At 44.7% G+C, this 19175-nt stretch overlaps 1 protein-coding gene across 1 annotated transcript in view; it reads right to left on the minus strand.

Annotated features, from left to right (window-relative positions):
• Window positions 1-19175, minus strand: part of LOC147010882 (TBC1 domain family member 10A-like) — a 93893-nt gene that overhangs the window by 25858 nt on the left and 48860 nt on the right. Inside the window, exons 5-6 of the mRNA XM_085858640.1 lie at window positions 10468-10582; window positions 10307-10372 (exon numbers count right to left, since the gene is read on the minus strand). Coding sequence (XP_085714766.1) covers window positions 10307-10372; window positions 10468-10582 — 181 coding nt within the window. The remainder of the gene's footprint in view (window positions 1-10306; window positions 10373-10467; window positions 10583-19175) is intronic.

A 19175-nucleotide genomic window follows, 5' to 3' on the forward strand; every position in this document is an offset into this window, starting at 1 on the left:
ATGAACACACCTCTCCTGTCTCTTCAGCAACAGCAATTGTGCTGTTCTAATTACAGTGCTATTTGAGCAGCACAGTTGCTCTGACATCACAGGCAGGTCAGTGGTCTCTGTTTTTAACCACTTCTCTTCCTGTCATGCTTCTCTTAGTCATCGGACCCTTCCCAGATGTCCTGCCTCCCTCCCCGGTTAAATTCTTAAAATACAGGGTGACCGCACACCTTAAACGCTTTGGTTTTCACGCTTCTTCCGAGCAAACCCCTGGTCACATTGCTCTTTCATTAACGTTGGTCTCGTAAAACAAAAAAACACATACACAAACAAAGGTCAAATGGGTAAAGTAGAGGAAGAAAGATTAATCTTTCTGAAGGACGAGTTTTCATGTAATCAAGTTAATTTAACAGTGATAATGGTTACTTCATTGGTTAAACCTGGAGGTTCAGATGATAATATAACACAAGAGAGCAAAACCAGAGCAATTCAATTTCTCCGCAATGGCTTGAAAGATGATTTTCACAACTTTTGAAAAGGAAAGAAAAACTCTACAATTCCCTGTGCGTCATATTGACTTGATGATTTGTTAAAATGATTGTCCAGCGATTATGCCATTCATCATAATGGAATTCACTACAATATTCCCTTATATTAACAATGGAACTTTGTATTAAAGAGGAAGTCAGGAGGTAAGAGTAAGATGAGAAAACTGAGGGGAAAAAGCACATGCAGAGTACGAAACTTTCACAACTTTAAAGCTGGCATCCGAAGCCAGTCGCCATCTGGGCATCCTCCGTTGTGCAAAGTCCTTCCTTTGCACACCTGAGCTTCTGACCACTGTCGAAGCTTTCATCCACAGCCTGATGGAGTACTACTCTTCCCTCTGGGCTGGTGCTCCCGCCTCACACCTTTCTCAGCTTCACGCTGTGGAACCCAAGGCATTTAGGATCATTGGTATCTCCTGTGATGAGGCAGAGTCATTGGATCTCTCACTCTCTCACCACAGGCAGGTTGGTGGTCTTTCTGTCTTCCCTCAATCTCCTCTCCAGCCTAGCCCTCGTCCCTCCACTCTGCTTGTGATCTGTCTCCCCGCATATTTCCGCAGGGTGCTAAAAGTCTGGCAGCAACCCCCTTCTGGTGAAACTACCAAAATCAAGAATCACTGCTCACCTTCACTCTTTCATTCCTCTTTTTTCACACCTCTGGAACAAACTCCCACACTCTCTTCAATCACACCCTTCCCTCCAGGCCTTCAAACACAGCTGTTCACCACCATCACTAATCTCCCCCCCATCCAAAACCTTCATCTCTTCTACCCCCGTTAACCCACCTCCTTCAAATTCCCCATTTTCCTTCCTGAAAGCCCCTGTAATGTCTATCTTGTTTACCCTGTGTACCCCGCCCCATCCCAATCCCTTCCACACATCTCCTAATGTCTCTGTGTTCCCCACTGTTTGTGTTTCCCTCTCCCATTCCTCTTGTCTCTTGCTCCCTTTGCAATACATCCTGCATGTTGGATACAAATGTATTTATTTTTTTAAATTTATTTAAAGCATGTTACTGTGTGTTCCTAGTTCGGTTTTGTTTCAAAATTCGTGCTATTATGTGAGTTTTCGTCGACCTTGTCTTAAGGCCCTGTCACACCTTGACGATTTAGCCAGCGTATGCCTGACTTATGCAAAATTTGGCTAAAACACTGGCACACGTCGAATACGTTATGGGTAAGTTTGTATACATTAAGAGCACGCTGGCATACGTCTTTCTACGCTGGCATACGTCGTAGTATGCCGAGCTGTTAGACAAATTTTCCATGCTTGAAATTTTTAGACATATGCCAGCGTATGACTCACACGTTCCGCATAATGCTGGCCATAAGTTGTAGGCACGTTATGCGATCGTTGACACACGTTACTTGTAAGTTACGACACACGTTACTCAAGTCGAAACACGTCGAGGTAATGTTTAGCGTACCCGAAACTTATTTCTAACCTATGAGTAACGTGCTGCAGGCACGTTACGCGATCGTTGACACACGTTACTCATAAGTTGAAACACGTCAATGTAATGGTTAGCGTCAGTGTTCCAGACTCCGTTTTTTTTGTTTTTATCTTGACAAAACGAAGTTTTTGCAAGATATGTTAGTCAGCTTGTATGTTTTTTTTTGTTTTTTTTTGTCTGCAATCACGTATAAAAAATTCTGCAGAGCACAGTTATCATTGGAAATTTTTGTAACTTCGCATATCAGAGGCCTATAGAGGTCCCTTTCAGTGCACAAAATTTTGAAGGTCAAGGTCAAAGGTCAAGGTCACTGTCGCAAATCAGGGGAGTCGACGAAACCCTTATTTTTTTGAGTAATTTTGATCGGATCGTCTTCAAACTTCATGGGAATATAGTTCATGGTCTGGCGCTCAGCTGATTAATTTTTGGTGGCGATTGGCCTTGACCTTCATGGTTAGAGCCTCAGGTCAAACATATTTGACCCCAAGGTCAAATTTTCAAGTTTTAGGAACCATATCGTGTCGTACCTCAAATTGAACACCTCGATGAGTGCTTTCTAGATATGTCAAGCTTGAGACATTATAACGTCATTTGGTGACGTTATGAGGCAAAAGCATATTTTTCATGGTTACTCTGTAGAACGATTCTCATCAGAATCTCTCGTAGGCAGATATTCCTCAAGGAGTCGCTCCTGGTGGATAGCAGCTCTGTTCACATCAGTGTGACCTTAAAGAAGTCACACGTGGTCACCTTTTGGCAAGATACGGGTCACCCTGCGGGTGACATTGGTTTATTTTTTCTTCGGTATGACGGTGATGTTAACACTTCGATTTCTAGTGCGGTTATAACATAATATAATTAATAGGCTGCCGCTCAACGATTTAAATCAGAACCGCACTAGATATCGAAGTGTCAGCATCACAGTCATACCGAAGAAAAAAAAAAAACCAGGGAGTCTGGAACACTGACGCTAACCATTACCTTGACGTGTTTCGACTTATGAGTAACATACAAGTAACGTGTGTCAACGATCGCATAACGTGCCTACAACTTATGCCAGCGTATGTGGAATGTGTGTCATACGGAGAAATTTTCAACATGCTGAAAATTTCTCGACGTACGACGACGTATGCCAGCGTGGTATCAACGCATACAAAACTTACCCATAACATATTTGACGTGTGCCAGCTTGGTTCGGCAAACTTTTCATACGTCGGCATATGCTGGCTAAAACGTCAAGGTGTGACAGCGGCTTCACACTTCGATGTCTAGTGCGGTTATGATTTGAATCGTCGAGCCGCAGCCTATGAATAGCCTACACCACGTGATCGTTGGCGATACGCTGCCACGCGCTATGCATAAGTTAGACTATCGTTGGACATAGGTTGTGAATGCCGACAACAAGCTTAGCATTTGTTGGTACAAGTTATCTATATGTGATTAAAACGTTCTGTGTACATTACTAATACGTTATGCATACGTCCAACACGTTATTATATGCCCAAAACTTAAAAAACATCAATAGTTGAGCATACGCCAGCGTTTTACATACATCTTGAGACCTTGCCATACGCTGGCTAAAACATCAAGGTGGGACAGCAGCTTTACCGAGTGCTTGAGGCCTACCCATCGTTCCCCTCGGTGTACGATCGTGTTTATTTGTATTTTCTCCCCATTACCTTCAATTTCTATCTTCCCCACTTTCCCAACGTCTCCCATCCCTCCCAACTAAACACTATTTCTTGTCTTAAATCAAAAAAATAAAAACAAACTACCTTTCTCCATGCACACTCACGTCTCGATTCTTGTTGTTCTTTTTCCTCTTCATCCTCCTCTTCGTCCTCCTGCCGGCACACCATCTTTATTCTACTGAGCTGACCCTCTTTCGCCATTACCTTCACGATTTCTTCAGATCTACAATCTTCCATTCCCGAATCTTACCTGTTCTTCAAAAATACATCAAAAAATAATAATCTTCCTTGTATCCTTTCGATCTCTACACATCGTGTAACCACGTGTCTCTCTCTCTCTACTCTTCCTGGTACTTTTCATCGACCCAGCAGCTTCACACTGTGTTTACCGTCCAAATTCACCACATACTTCCACGATTTTACTTCAACCTTCCCTTTTCCAAATGTTACACAATCTTTATTTAAAATAAATAATTTCACTTTTGAGGATACACCTCCCAGAGCCAAGTGCTTCTCCCATAACCATGTGATCTGTTTCGACCCCCTGCGTTTATCGATCCAATTTCACCATTTTTTCTACAACACTTCCATGACCTAATCTAATGAAAACTCTCTCAAACAATAATAATAACAATAAAAACGATCTCTTATAATGCTTCATCTTCCTCTTTCACACGTGTGGTACTCTTTACTTATCATAATGCACTACTCTTCTGCTATTTAAACAGACTGCTCTCAATTCGACCTCTCCTTCATACCTTGCCTAAACAATCCAACTGTTACAGCATTTCTTCTCTCCATTCTCTGAAATCGCCTTTATTGCATCCATCAAGAAACGTGTTTAATCGCATCTCTGATCTAAAACTTTTTAAAAACCCAGTTTGCAATGAGTGTTCGCTTTCCATCAACCATTCTTTTTTTTACCAAATTTCAGTGCCAACTCACCCCTCTCACCCCTCACTCTCAAAGCAACCATCACACTCTTCTCCTTCCAAGCATCCCTATCACCTCTCTCAAAAACTCCCCCCTCACCTTTCTCCCACCATTCACCACCCTCACTCATCCTTCTCAAAGTTGCCCCCCTCTCATCCACAAAGCTGCCTCCTTCCACTCTCTCTCACCTCCATCTCTTCACTCAACCTCCTCAAATCCATAACTGCCTTCTTCCCCCTCTCTTGTCCCCCCTCTCCCCCAGCACCACAGAGCCTTTTCTCCTCCTCATCCGGCCCCCTCCCCGAGCTATTCTGCAGTCCCCCACACTCTTTCAACAACCCTCCTGGTCCCCCCCCCGTCCCTTGTCCTACCCTCCCCCTCCGCTCCCACCCCCTGCACCCAAAGCCTTCTCCCCTCCCTCTTCATTAACAGTGTGGACCTCAAATATCCAGGGCCTTCGGTCAAACCTTTCAGATCTTTGCATACAGGTTGCCACTGGCAAACCAGACATAATCCGCCTAACAGAAACTTTCCTCCCCCAAGACATGTCTGACTCTCAAGCATCTCTCCCTGGTTACTCCCTCCTCCGGTTTGACAGACCTGAGCATCGTCCTGGTGGAGGTGTTGCTCTCTTCATCAAAGACTCTATTCCTCACTCTCCATGCACTGCCCTCACTCCCCCACACCCCCAGGAATACCTCTGGCTACGGCTTCCCCTCCACTCCCACCTCATGTTTATATGTGTACTGTACCGTCAAACAGTGATGACTCCATTTACACCTCACTATCTGAAAACATGGACCAACTTCTATCTTCTCATCCAAACTCTCTCTTCCTCATATGTGGCGACTTCAATTGTCATCATACCAGTTGGCGAGGTGTGGGTTCCTCTCTCGCCTGTCATGGCACCTCAGCAAAAGCTTTCTGTGACTCAATCGGTCAACTTCCCGACCCGGATCTCAACCAATGGTACTCCATCTCTTCTGGATCTGATTTTGACAGATTTCCCTGAAAATATCTGCTGCTCTTCCTCCGCTCCAATCAGTTCTTCTGACCACGTCCTTGTCAAAGTGGACATCTCTCTGGCTATTATCAGAGAACCACCTCACCACCATTAAGTCTGGCATTTCACTAAAGCCAACTGGCAGGGTCTCCAAGCAGCCATCAAACTTGTAGACTGGACTCCTATCACTACTTTCTCCAACATCAACTCATCCTTGGAATTCTTTCAAACAAACTTGCTCTCCCTCATGCACAGATTTATCCCCTCTCGTCTTCAGTTGTCCTCCCCTTCCTCCCACCCTTGGTTCACTGAAGCTTGTGGCGAGGCAGTTGTCCTGAAACAACTTGCCTTTGTCTCATGGAAAGCAAAACCAACTGAGAGTAATCTCAGTTCCTTCCATAAAACTCAGAACAAGTGTGTATCTACCCTCAGGAGAGCCAGAAAACAACATCTTCTAAGCTCAAGTCTGAACTTTCAAACCTCTCACCCTCCTCAAAATCCTGGTGGCATCTAATCAAATCTGTTTCTGGTGTATGTTCCCCCTCCCTTACCTCAAATGGCCGCACTGCTGAATGCCTAAACTCGGTGTTTGCAGCTAAATCGTGTCCAAAACCCATCACTTTCTCTCCCCACCTTACCCAGTCACACCCAACTGTCCCTGGACTCTGTGTCCTTTTCTCCTGACAAGGTGGAGAGCTTGCTGTCAAACCTCGAGTCAGATTCTGCAACCGGTCCAGACGGCATCAGCCCACGTGTCCTCAAAGCCTGCTCTTCTGCTCTTTCTCACCCTCTCTCTGTTCTATTCACCCTCTCATTTGCTCAAGGTCATCTGCCATCTGCTAGGAAATCAGCAATCACTGCCTGCAGAAAAAGGTGCAAAAACAGATCCCTGCAACTACAGACCAATCAACCTTTTCCCAATCATCAGCAAGGTTATGGAATCCATCATCGCTTCAGACATTAAATCCTTCCTCTTCTCCAATGGCTTGATTTCCGATCATCAATTTGGTTTCAGACCAGGTCACTCTACCCTGGATATGCTGCTTCTGCTCTCCCAACAATGGATGGAGGTCTTCAATGCCAGACATCAAATCCGAGCCATTTCCCTGGACATATCACGTGCTTTTGACACGGTCTGGCACCCTGCCCTACTCACCAAACTCTCTTCCCATTGTATCCAAGGCCATCTCCACTCATGGCTCGCAGACTTCCTCTCCTGTCACAGTCAACGTGTGGCCCTAAATGGAGTTCTTTCATCCCCCCCTTCCTGTCCAGGCTGGAGTTCCTCAAGGTAGCATTCTGAGCCCTGTTCTTTTTCTGGTTTTCATCAATGATCTCTCCGACACTCTGGAAAATCCTCTATATCTCTTTGCTGGTGACTCCACCCTCCGCTGTACCACATTTCATCCCTCAGACCAGCAAGCAGCAGCTTCATCGCTCACTGCAGATCTGGGTAAAATCACAAACTGGTCCACCACGCGGAACATGTCTTTCAATTGGGACAAATCTCACACTCTCACTATGTCTCTCCGAAAGGACCGTTTAGAACCCCCACCCCCCCATCCCCATCCACTTTCTCAACAATTCTCTGGAAGAAGTCCTTTCTTTCAAGCTTCTTGGTCTCACTATCTGCCATGACCTTTCCTGGGAAAGCCACATTTCAAACCTCACCTCCAAAGTCAGTCGCTGCCTGGGAATCCTCATTCGTGCAAAGTCCTTCCTCGGCCCAGCTGAGTTCCTGACCACTTACAAAGCTTTTGTCCGCAGCCTGATGGAGTACTGCTCTCCCCTCTGGGCTGGTGCTCCTGCTTCCCACCTTTCTCGGCTTCACGCTGTGGAAACCAAGGCATTTCGGATCATTGGCATCTCCTGCAATGAGGCTGAGTCTTTGGGCCTCTCACTCAATCACCGCAGGCTGGTCAGTGGTCTTTCTGTCTTCTAACGTCTCCTCTCCAACCTCACCCCCCCCCTGCTCTCTCTGCGATTTGTCCGCACCACATTTCCGCAGGGCGCTCAAGGTCCGCCAACAACCCCCTTCCGGTAAAACTACCAAAATCATGAATCACTGCTCACCTTCACCCTTTCATTCCTCTTTTTTTCCCGCCTTTGGGATAAACTCCCTCACTCTATTCAATCCCATTCTTCCCTCCAGGCCTTCAAAGCAGCTGTTCACCACCACCTCTTATTGTCCCCCATCCAAATCCTTGATCTTTTCTACCCCCGATAATCCAACCAAGCCCACCTCCTTCAAATTCCCTGCTTTCTTCCTGAAAGTCCCTGTAATGTCCATCTTGTATTCCCCATGTTCCCCGCCCCATCCCTGTCCCTTCCACAGATCTCCTAATGTCTCTGTTCCCCACTGTTTTGTCCTTCCCACTCCCACCCCTCTTGTCTCATGCCCCCTTTGCTGTGCGTTGTGTGTTAGCTCTCACACGAGCCTCGACAAAGTATACAAAAAAAAACAATAAAGTTGATCAAACAAAGACTGGCAGTGTGGGGGGTTTACGGTACGTGGTACTCTGACCGTGGGTGGGTGTCTGCTTCGTCCGCCAAGAGTTTGTGTCTTAAACGAGAGCACATTTCAATTTCCCACTCTGTTCCAGTCGTTTGCAGCACTATACTGTCAAACGGGCCACAACGTACAGAATCTCACAAGCAAGTGCAGAATGCAACAAAGGATTCGGCAATTCACCTCGTCAGACGACTGCCCGTATTTCTGTGAAAGGAGTTTTCATCATTAAACAATTGTGTTAACAAAGATGGAAGCGATTCAGATGACGAGTGAAAACAACCTCCGTCCACCTTTGGTGGCGGAGGTAACTAGAAAGAAGAGCAATCAGAGATTACAGACCCTCGCCAGGACTTTTTCTGTGTGCTGATGTATATGTGTGGTGTGCAGACGATGCAGGTTTGTATTCACACAGCAGACAAACAGACCTTTTCGGTCTTATTGTACAAGAAACACCTGCTCCCTTCGGAAGCATTGGCGAAGGTCATCTTCTCTGGCGAGGGTAAAAAACACCATTTTATACAAGGCCCAAACCGATCAGGGATGAAAGCATCTCTATAAATCTCCGTTGCCGGAGCACGGCTGCATGCAGTTGGGTTACTTTGTGCCTGAAGTGGCCAGGAAGGAGGGTAGAGGAAAATGGCCATTGTTAATGGTAGTTTTATGCATCACATGCCATCCATTAGGACCAGACTCTGTGCAGAGCGATGGTGCTGCCTAAGCAGTCTCCTTGGCTATCGGGCACAATCCTGGACGGGTCACCACTCCGACACAGGATACCAGCAAGCTGGCACTCATTTTGCCGACCTCGGAAGGATGGCAGGTCAAGTTAACCCCACCTGGTATTAATTCAACAGCTGAGTGGGGTTTGAACTCAGGACCCTCGGATCCCAAGCCTGCCACCCTAACTATTGAGTCAACACCAGGCATCGCATTACATGCGTTGAAATCACCAATCCTTTCGATCTCACGAATCAGTCGCTTCGTGTCCATGTCATGTCCCTCGGATGAGTGTTAAACTGGGTGTCCAATCTGCTAGCACGAGTTGCTAGACGTAAAGTTAGGCCTGGCCAGGTGGTTCGTGAAAGACCTGTGCCAAAAACATTCCCCGGCAGACCCCACAATAAGTTGGGATTAATTGGGGCCACTGAAGTAGTAGTAGTAGTTGAAGAAGTGTCGCAAAAAACAAATCCGTTTTTCCTCCATGAAAGCATGGAAAGAGGAGAAAAGCTTGAGAGACAAATGCAACAGAAATTTTTTCCTCCATTCCGGTTAGTTTGTAGAGCACCATCACATGTATTCAAACTTGTCTTTCATGAACACAGCTTGAACTTTGTCGGTCAAACCTGACATCATTAGAATAACAACAAACTCAACCTGGACCGGACTAGGCCAGGTCCCCTTTTGCTCCAATGAACGGTCAATGCCCGAAACATCAGCGCCTCATTCCCGCGGCAATTGGCATACCCCAATCGACGTCCTGTTGATTTTGTCCATTGTTCTATGCAGATAGACGCTGGACTTCACGAGCAAGACAAGTTCTTCATTCTACATACCTATTCACAAACACTTGAACAATCGTATTCCGGTCCACTACAGGACAAAGACCTCCCTTAAAGTTTGTTTGGCATACTCTCCACACTTGCCCAAGTACAGCTTTGTGTGCTTGGGCAGCGATGGGAATCGAGCCTCCACCAGCCAGTGGAGAAAGAAACAAGTCCAACCAGTCATCTACATAGTACATAAGCAAAAAAGGCAGTTTTCAAACAACAAACACTACAAACAGACACTCGTACACCTCCCCAAACCCTCTTTGCACTTTTCTTTCATCTCACCCACATTTAATGCTACGACTACGATTCAATCTATTGCATAGTACAAGAGCACCTGATGCTTCGTGCTTACAAGAAGTGCCTTTAGATTAGGTAAAGCAGGCCACATCAGACAAGGCAAGTACACTTTACAAGTAAGTTGATAAACCAGTGCCGATCGTGAGGATATATCCTTACTGTTCATATAACTACACTACGAGCTCATCAAATGCACACATCATTTCAAATGTAGTACAATTGATTATTCAGCACATGGAGTCACAGTGCAAATAAGCAGGTCAGGGCTCATTGACAAAGCTGAACAGTAATGGGTTGGAAGGGAAAGGGAAAGCAAACAGACACTGCTCACCAGGTTGCCACTGTAATATCCAGGCAGGTACTTGTCACAGATCTGCACAAACGTCCAGAATGCTTGCTGGAACAGAGTCGTGATGAACAAATTAGATGTTATTCCTCACGAGCATTGGGTTGGGTTGGAGAATGGTTAGTGGGAATGCAGTGGGTACTTACCTCGGCAGGCATGTGCATCAGAAGCACAGCAGCAACAGGTGCCTGAGCCTGGCAATAACCCTCATCAGGTCGGTACTCTGTGTAAGCTTTGAGGACCCGAAATAAGTCTTGCTGTCTGTAGGTGGATTTTGGAAGTCAGATAACAAGTTACTGGCTCAGAAAATAAAAGATTAAAAAAAAAAAAAATCTCAGAGCACACAACTACAGGAGTTATCATTGGAATTTCTACACGTGTTTAGGGAGGTATACTATAGTTATGCCATAATTTGTTTTGGAAAACCTTCCACCTTTACAAGCAGTTAAAAAAAAAAAAAACCCGATGAAAATCACCTTCTCGACATGTCTGTACGATCATATCTCATTCATAGAACGTTTTATGTTTAAAACACAAAGCAGGAATTGGTTTTCTTTAGCAAAGTTCTCCAGTTTTTGACTCATATTGATCATACTTGTCATATCAGTAGCTCTCAGTGGGGAAGGGTGGATCCCAAGGGGTTCTGGGTTAGAGGACCTTGGTTGGGGTGGGGGAGGGACTGGTGGTTAAGTCATCATGACATAAGTTCAAACTTTTACCAAAAGTCAAGAGAGTGCAATTCAGCAGGAGAAACAAATGGTCTCTGAGTAGCAGAGATTAAACAACAATGCCAACTGCATAAAAGTCTTCCCATCTCTGACTTCATGTCGTATGTACCACTGGGCATGCCTCCCCGTCACTTCGCTGATGGGTTTAATCAAAAGACAGCGTGTTGTACTTCACAAACATATTGCATGTCTATCTATGAATTTCAATGATGTAAAATGAAGCAAACACGTGAAATATATATATATTTTTTTATATCTTTTATAACACATAGTTGTTGTTTCTGCCATAGTTGTGGCCAACTCCGATGTACTTATGCAGTAATACTTCTCGAAGCAATAGAAAAAAAATACAAATCATTTTGTGTGCTCCTTTCGTGTCCTTCCAAAGGGTTTTCTGAATAATTGATTAACTTGGAACAGAAACTGGTGTCTGTTTCATCATAAGCCTGCCTGTTTTAAAAACCAATCTTTCTGGGATTGAAGAAGCAGCAGCTTGAACAGTAGCTTAATGCTACCATGATGTGTGCATTCCACCAGCAGATAGAAGGGTATTGGGATATTGGCAGGACTTCAAAGTAGATCAATTACACTGGTCAACAATTTTTTTACTTTCTGAATGTTGTCTAGATTTCTACAAGTGAATTAGGGTATTCTGGCACTGCTGAATCAGGAAATGGCATCCGTTTCTCTCCATCAGGTCAGGTTTTTGTGCTAAGTTGATTTGAAAAAAAATCAGATCTTGTGACAAAATCAATTACATTTTTGTGGCATTATCAGCTGATTTTTGTCAACACATATCATCCTAAACATGTTTTTAAGAAAAAAAAATGTTTTGCCAACAACATTTATTGATTACATGATAGAAACATCGATTACTGTCATCTGAATGGTGGGCATTGATAAAGGTAAGTACAAGTAAATTGCATGTTGCGTCACCACTGTTCAAACTTCAGGGCTTGAACTTCCGTTTCTTCGAACTCCTGGAATGTTCAGCGGCAGGGAGGTCTCTCTTCAGATTCCAACAGTAGTCAGCCATCATGACTGCGTCCCAGCGACCCTGATACCTGGTCTCCATCTCCTTCATGTCCTGATGGAATCTCTCCCCCTGCTCGTCACTCATTGAACCCAGGTTCTCAGGAAACCGGTTCATATGTGAAAATAGGTAGTGCATCTTGATGCTCATGTTGCAGCCCAGGTTTCTGAAAGCAGTCAGCATGTTGTTGACAAGTTCTGCGTAGTTTCTGGCCTTATTGTTGCCAAGAAAGTTCTTCACTACCAAAACAAATGTCTTCCACGCTTCCAGTTCCACTTCGTTCATTGAGTTTTTGAACTCTGGATCTCTGATGAGCTGACGGATCTGAGAACCATCAAAGATGCCAGCTTTCAACTTCTCCATGGTCAATCCTGGAAAAGCCTGGCACAAGTAAGTGAAGCAGTCACCATCTTTGTCCAGAGCCTTGGTGAACTGCTTGATTAAGCCGAGCTTGATGTGCAGCGGTGGGAAGAGTATTCTGTCTCTGTCCACTAGAGGGTCGTTGATGACGTTCCTTTCTTTGCATGGCACCAATTCCTCCCGCACAGGCCAGTCCTTCTTCGTGTAATGCTGAGCACGGTCCCTACTATCCCACATGCACAGAAAACATGGGTACTTGGTGAAGCCAGACTGTTGTCCCAACAAAAAGTTCACCATCTTCAGGTCAACACAAATAAACCACTTATGCTGATCATAACCAATTTTCTCCAGCACGTACTTCACCGCTTCATACTTCTCCTTCAGTGTAGTTGAGTGAGCGATGGGTACAGAGGCAAACTGGTTTCCGTTGTGTAGCAGAACACATTTCAGTGATCGCTTGCTGCTGTCAATGAACAGTCTCCAATCTTTGGGTTCGTACTGTGGCACTCCAAGCTTGAGCAGAAGCGCATGTCATAAATTGGCGCATGTAGGTATTGTACATTCTTCAGAGTTCGTTATTTCAAGAAATACAACTTTTTTGTATCACATTATTACAAAATCTGCCCCATTAACTTTAGTTTTGATCCACGAACTTTATGCTTTGCCTCACCAATTTTATGGTTTTATGTTTGAGGTTTTGACTTCAAACTGATCCCTTTTCGACATAATCACCCAGAACTATCGTACCTGAATACTTCTTGTCATTAAAATAATTATTTCCAATCAAAACAATTATTTGACATGACATTTTACCCCCACCAACTTCTTCTAAAATGCTCCACACATGCGTACATGTGAACAAAAATGTAAAAAACGACATGTGGCCATATCTCAAAAACTTGACCTGATTGAACAAAACTAATGTGAGTTTTGGATTCAGCGCATCAGATTCGTCCTAAATCAGCTTAAAAAATGCAGACAACAAATTTGTTGTTGACCAGTGTTATGGATGGGTGATTGTGTGCATCTGTGCAGATAAATGTTACTGTTGGTACCTAGAATAATAAATGCTACTGTTGGAACCGCTGCATTACACAAGGAAACTAGATGAAGGACGAGGCCATTCGGCCCATCATGCCTGTGCCGCATCAACACCAGACCAATTTTATCCGTCACAATGATGCAATTTCATTGGGGGAATGTGGATAAGACAATGTGGCACGTTCAGAGATATCCCAAGGGTGCCAAAATAAAAAAAAGGGAAAATATATTTAGTCATTATTTGAATTAAAATATATATTTCAAAAGCAATTTTTTTCGTGGTTTTTGTTTTTTGTGGGGGTGGGGTTGGCAAAGGTGGTTCTTTGGTGAGAAACACATCAAGTACACACCGCTCATTGACGAGACCCCCCCAGACACGACACTCCATGGAAAAATCAATGTCAATGTGACCCTAATTAATCACTCAAAAGCAACCAATTTCATGACATGCCCTTTAACCTCAGCAAAAATAAAATATATAAATAATAGTGGGGAGGGAACGAAAAGAATAAAAAGTAATAGTGTGAGAGACCAAAAAATTAACATCCAATATGGTTCAAGTCCCCAAGTCACCACTACTGAAAGCCATAATCCCAATGAAACTATTGGAGAAAAAAAAAAAGTTTACTTTATGACAGTTTATAACAAACATCGCAGAGCCGTAGGGGTTTGGGATGGCCAAGCTCTAACATATGGGAAAAATCATGGAGCAAACTGGGAGATTAATGCGTGATAACAAGGTTTCAACACTTTTGATAATGATAGATTATATTACCATTTATAATGTTTAAAGTTAAAGGCGAATCAGGCTCTTACCTTTTGGTAGGTTTAAGGCTTCCATCGGCACCACCGTTCTCTGTCAACGACTCCTTTTTTTTTAAAGCTTTTTTTTATATCCGCCTTCATTCTCTGCTCCTTTTCTTCAATCACCTCTTTCTCTCAAAATACGACCAATTTTCTCTCAAAATACGACCAAGCCAGTTTTTCCATCTTGTCCTAATCATCTCAATCAAATGCCTCTCACACAACAATTCAAGAGCTTCTTCATTTATTGGCATTCTTTGAAGCAGAACCAACTAGCAAAAATGCTAGTTAGAACTATAGTATATGATAGTCGTACTCTCATATACTATCGTTTGTAACAGGTCCGACTCCAGTAGTCTGCAAATAACTACGACAGGAAAGGAATGCTATTTTTGCCTGGATTGATTGGGTGGAGGGAAGTGCAGTAAATGCAGCATTTCTAGACTTTCAAAAGGCATTTAATGAGGTATCACATAAGGAGGTTGTTAGCTAAGGTGAGGGCTTGTGGAGTGGCTTGTCAGATAACTAACTGAATTGGACACTGGTTTAGTGATAGGAAGCAAAGAATGGCTGTGAACGAGAGGATGTTGAGCTGGAGGTGGGGGGGGGGGGCATGTTAAGTAATGGGGACCTCAGGGATCGGTACTAGAACCGTTATTACTTATAATTTACATCAATGATTTTGAGAGTGGCGTTAAGAGTAGACGTTTCAGATATGCAAATGACACTAAGCTTGGAGGCAAGGTAGACACAGCAGAGAGAGGGGTGATTAGATTCAGGAAAGTTTTGATACTTTCCAAGAATGGAGAAATAATTGGCAAATGCAATTTAACATCAAGAAATGTAAAGTGCTGGGGGTAGGAGGGGGTAACGAGATATTGGGAGGAATGGGAGGTAGCCAAGGTATGTATGAACCGGTGATTGGACACATGTGTAGCGATTGTGATGACTGTGGGGGTTTCATCAAAAGGTGAATGTGTTATCTCTGCTCACCTCCCCCCCCTGCCAAACTAACATGCACGCACACATGCATCCTACTTGCAGCCCTTATAAATATAAGATTGAAATGTTTGATGAAGTTGATTGTGCTTACATTCAACAGCTAAATACATCGAGTAAATCAAGAATGAGTGATCAGAATGAGCGCCTTAAAAGGTTTATAGCTCTAGTAAATTGGTCAAAGCTCATAGCATAAAGCTTACATTCCATTGGGATGCTAAGCAATGGATGATAAGAGGAAGAGTTTATGATTCTAAGTCGAAGACAAATGTTAAGGAGTGAATGTGGAACTGAAAAACTGAAGTCGAAACAGTGATTGTCATGTTCTTGTGGCTGTTCCCACGTTGCCCATCGTTCACAGCCAATTTGAGTCATCATGTCAGGTTAGCATTCTTCCTCTTTGGTGCGTCGATTTATCTTATTATTTGTAACAATTGTGCAATAGGCTACAAGAGAGATAACAATTATGTGCCTGATCTGGGTTCAATTCCTGACCTGACGATAAAATACTGTTGCGATTCTCGGAACCGCATGCATCCAACTTAAAGTGGTCCCAAGACGGTTACTCCATTAATATACGTGAAGATAGTCCCTTCCCTTTTGTCTAGCAGGACAACAGGGGTGTGCGTTGCGAGGATCTCACAGCTAGGTTTGCTTACATCATTTCTTCTTCATTTAATTTCTCACTTCATTCCTACTCTTCTTTTCTTATTATTCCTGAGGTAAATCGGAGCCAGGTGCACCCTTCGCTGCGAGATGGGTCCTCAGCAAAGGCCAAGCAGGCCTTACGCTGGACACCCTCGAGAGAAAGCACATTCAACATGACGCCCTCGCTGCACGGAACATGTACCGAGGAGACGGAAGAAACAGCACCTTAGAAAGGGGCACTCAAACACCACATGAGCATCGACAGCACAGAGCTCCTGTCCTCAAGCTATCCCTCAATCGAGGCCGACAATAGTAAAACGACAACCACGCCACGTTGTGCATGATACAGGCGGCACGTACTTTTCAACCCATTTCTGGACTAGCTATATCGGCATTCTTTTTTTTCCCCTCCATTTCTCCATCTGACACATATCTATATCCTTTTCATTCTAAATCTCCATATAATCATTATATTCGAGCGTTCCCCTCAATATCTGACACATATCGGTGGCGGCCCAGTGCACACGATCGCAGAATCGGGCGAATGCGCGTGCTAACCATGTGGGCCATGGGAATGTGCTTGAAGCGCCCTGTACGGAATGTGCTCGAAGGCAGACCAGCGCTTACCTCGTGACACCTTATTGGGCACATCTTACTGTCTGTGCATGGGTTCGCCATAACATCATACATTCGGTCTTCGCTGGCGGCCGCAGATGTTCCCCACGGACGGCGAATGTCTTCTCGCTTCTACGGCCAGCGAAGCTGCGATCGGGCGGAGGCATGCTGTACAGTTCGGGCCACGTGGCGCACACGGAGAAGGCGCGTTGACTGGCGCTGGTCGGGGCACTCGAGCAGGCATGCAGGACCGACGCCACTCTCGGCCGATTGTCAGGGCATGGCCCGGGGGTTCGTGCAAGGCAATTCATGGCGCGGAGATTGGTGTGGGCGATTCGTGTCATGTCGTGAAGTCGGAGCGGGATATTTTTGAGGCATGGGGTCATCTTGCCGGAAATGGAATGTTGCGGTTTCCCAGCATCGTGGTTGGGCCGCGCAGGGGGTTGGGGCCAATCAAAGCACCCGATTCGGGTGACACCGCTTCGGGGTGGACCCCCACCCCACGCCACGGAGCCTATAAAGGTCTGAGCGGAGCCTTCGCTCTCTCTCTACCCTGCCTTGCCTCCCGCTCAAGTTTGACTTTGACTCCGCCTACTGTCGTCATCACTTTGACTCCGCCTCCTCTTCCCCGCCCACACGACACCGACTCCACCCACCCACCTGGTCCCACTTACCACTCCGTCCACTCGCTCTGACTCCACCCTCCCAACTCAAGCCCCTCCTTCACGCCCACGGACTCAACACGAGCTGCCCGAAGCAAGAGACGACGCGCCAGCTGTTGGGGGGGGGGGGGACCACACCACGTTGCATTCCCCCTGAACGTATTGTTGGCACGTTCGGGCAATCAATTATACAAAGGGACTGAGAGACCGTAGCCTCAACTCCTCTCCTGACTTGCTGCAATAATTCCTCTTCATCAGGTCTTCTGTGTGTGTGTGTGTGTGTGTGTGTGTGTGTGTGTGTGTGTGTGTGTGTGTGTGTGTGTGTGTGTGTGTGTGTGTGTGTGTGTGTGTGTGTGTGTGTGTGTGTGTGTGTGTGTCCTGGCACCTGTCTATATAAGTAAGCGTGTAGAAGATTACTATTATTGTTTTAATTATTATTATTTTCGGGTTAGATCTGCTCTGCATCTGCTTTCATAAGTTGCTTGTTTATTGCAGCACCACACCTTTCTTCCCTATCTTTGCTTGCACACCCCAATAAATCTATTGATTGTACCACATACCTTTCCTCGCCCCATTGTAAATAAATTATTATTAGAAATGCTCTCTGCTCGTTTTTGTCTTTTCCTTCATTCATCCAGCATGGTCCGAATCCTAGATTAGCCAGGTCTTTATTCCCAACGATCAATTCCTTTTAGCCGGTACGTCCTTGGCAGTGTCGCTCGGCTGCATCCGATCCGGTAAAGTGATCCGGTTTGGACAAGGTGTACCGAGGGCGTGTTCCCCGATAATTAAATCACGAGATTAATTCGGTAACCCGGTTAACCCATAGACGGGAGGACGCTAGGTCACGCGGTTGAGTTATTCGCGTCCACGGTCGGTTAAGTGACCCGCCGCGTCACGCAATTATCCATGTGTGATGGCCTACAATTCCGGGGAGTCTGGTGGGAGCAGAGATAGCTTTCCCCCTTAGTGGTCTTCTCACCCGACCCCCAGCCCGCAACAATACAATACAGTCATTTGGCATGCTTCCGACATGATGTAATGAAGATGGCATGCCTGTTTACGACTTCCGAACACAGTCTACCATCTGCAAAGAAGAATGTTTCTGCCTAACACTGTCGTAGCATCCACAAGTGACAATAAACCAACAAACTCTTCTCGAAACAGTTAGTGTCAAATTATTCTACTGCCAGAAAACTAAGAAACCCTTGGGAAGCGATCATGCTCAGGCAGGATATATACACGGGGTGTTTCAAAAGTAAGTGCAGCAAACAAAATACTTATTACGATTCATGTGTTTTGTTGATCTTACAATTAAAATGTATGCTTGTTTACTTGCAGGTATCATTGACTCACTCAAGTGAGAAACCCACCAGATGACGATAAATCATTCGATAATAAATAAGTTTCTCTGAATGACATCTTTTTGCACAAGATGTGTTAAACCTCGACTTCACTGTTTCTTTTGGAACACCTTGCATAATTGCCGAAAGCCGCAATTATTAAAACTCGGAATACCTGTTCCCTCTGGGAATCCAGGAAGTATGCAAAATTTGGTAGATATTTGTCCAGGCGATTTTTTTTTTCCCAATGATTTTCAGACGTAAGCTTCCACACATACATACATGGTGAAAGGCCTTATTGTATATGCAGGGTGATCAAAAAGTCCCTGAGCACCTGTGATAGTTTATTACCTTCACCAACGAAGGTGGACTGAGGTTGTGTTTTCACCCCTCTCTGTTTGTGAGCATGACATCTCAAAAGGTTGTGGATGGATTCAAATGAAACTTGGTGGACTGGTTGTGTGTGTGGCAAGAACGAATTGATTAGATTTTAGTGAAGATCTTGATCCAGACACTACAAGGTGATTTTTACAATTTTTTTTAATTAGAGAACCCTAAATAATTCTCATTCATGAAAAACTATATCAGTTTGGAACCCAATATTTTGCATAAATGTAGTCC

Source organism: Eptatretus burgeri, chromosome 16, assembly GCF_056783735.1.
Source record: "Eptatretus burgeri isolate ZD-2024b chromosome 16, Ebu_testis_v1, whole genome shotgun sequence".
Classification (NCBI taxonomy): Eukaryota; Metazoa; Chordata; class Myxini; order Myxiniformes; family Myxinidae; genus Eptatretus; species Eptatretus burgeri.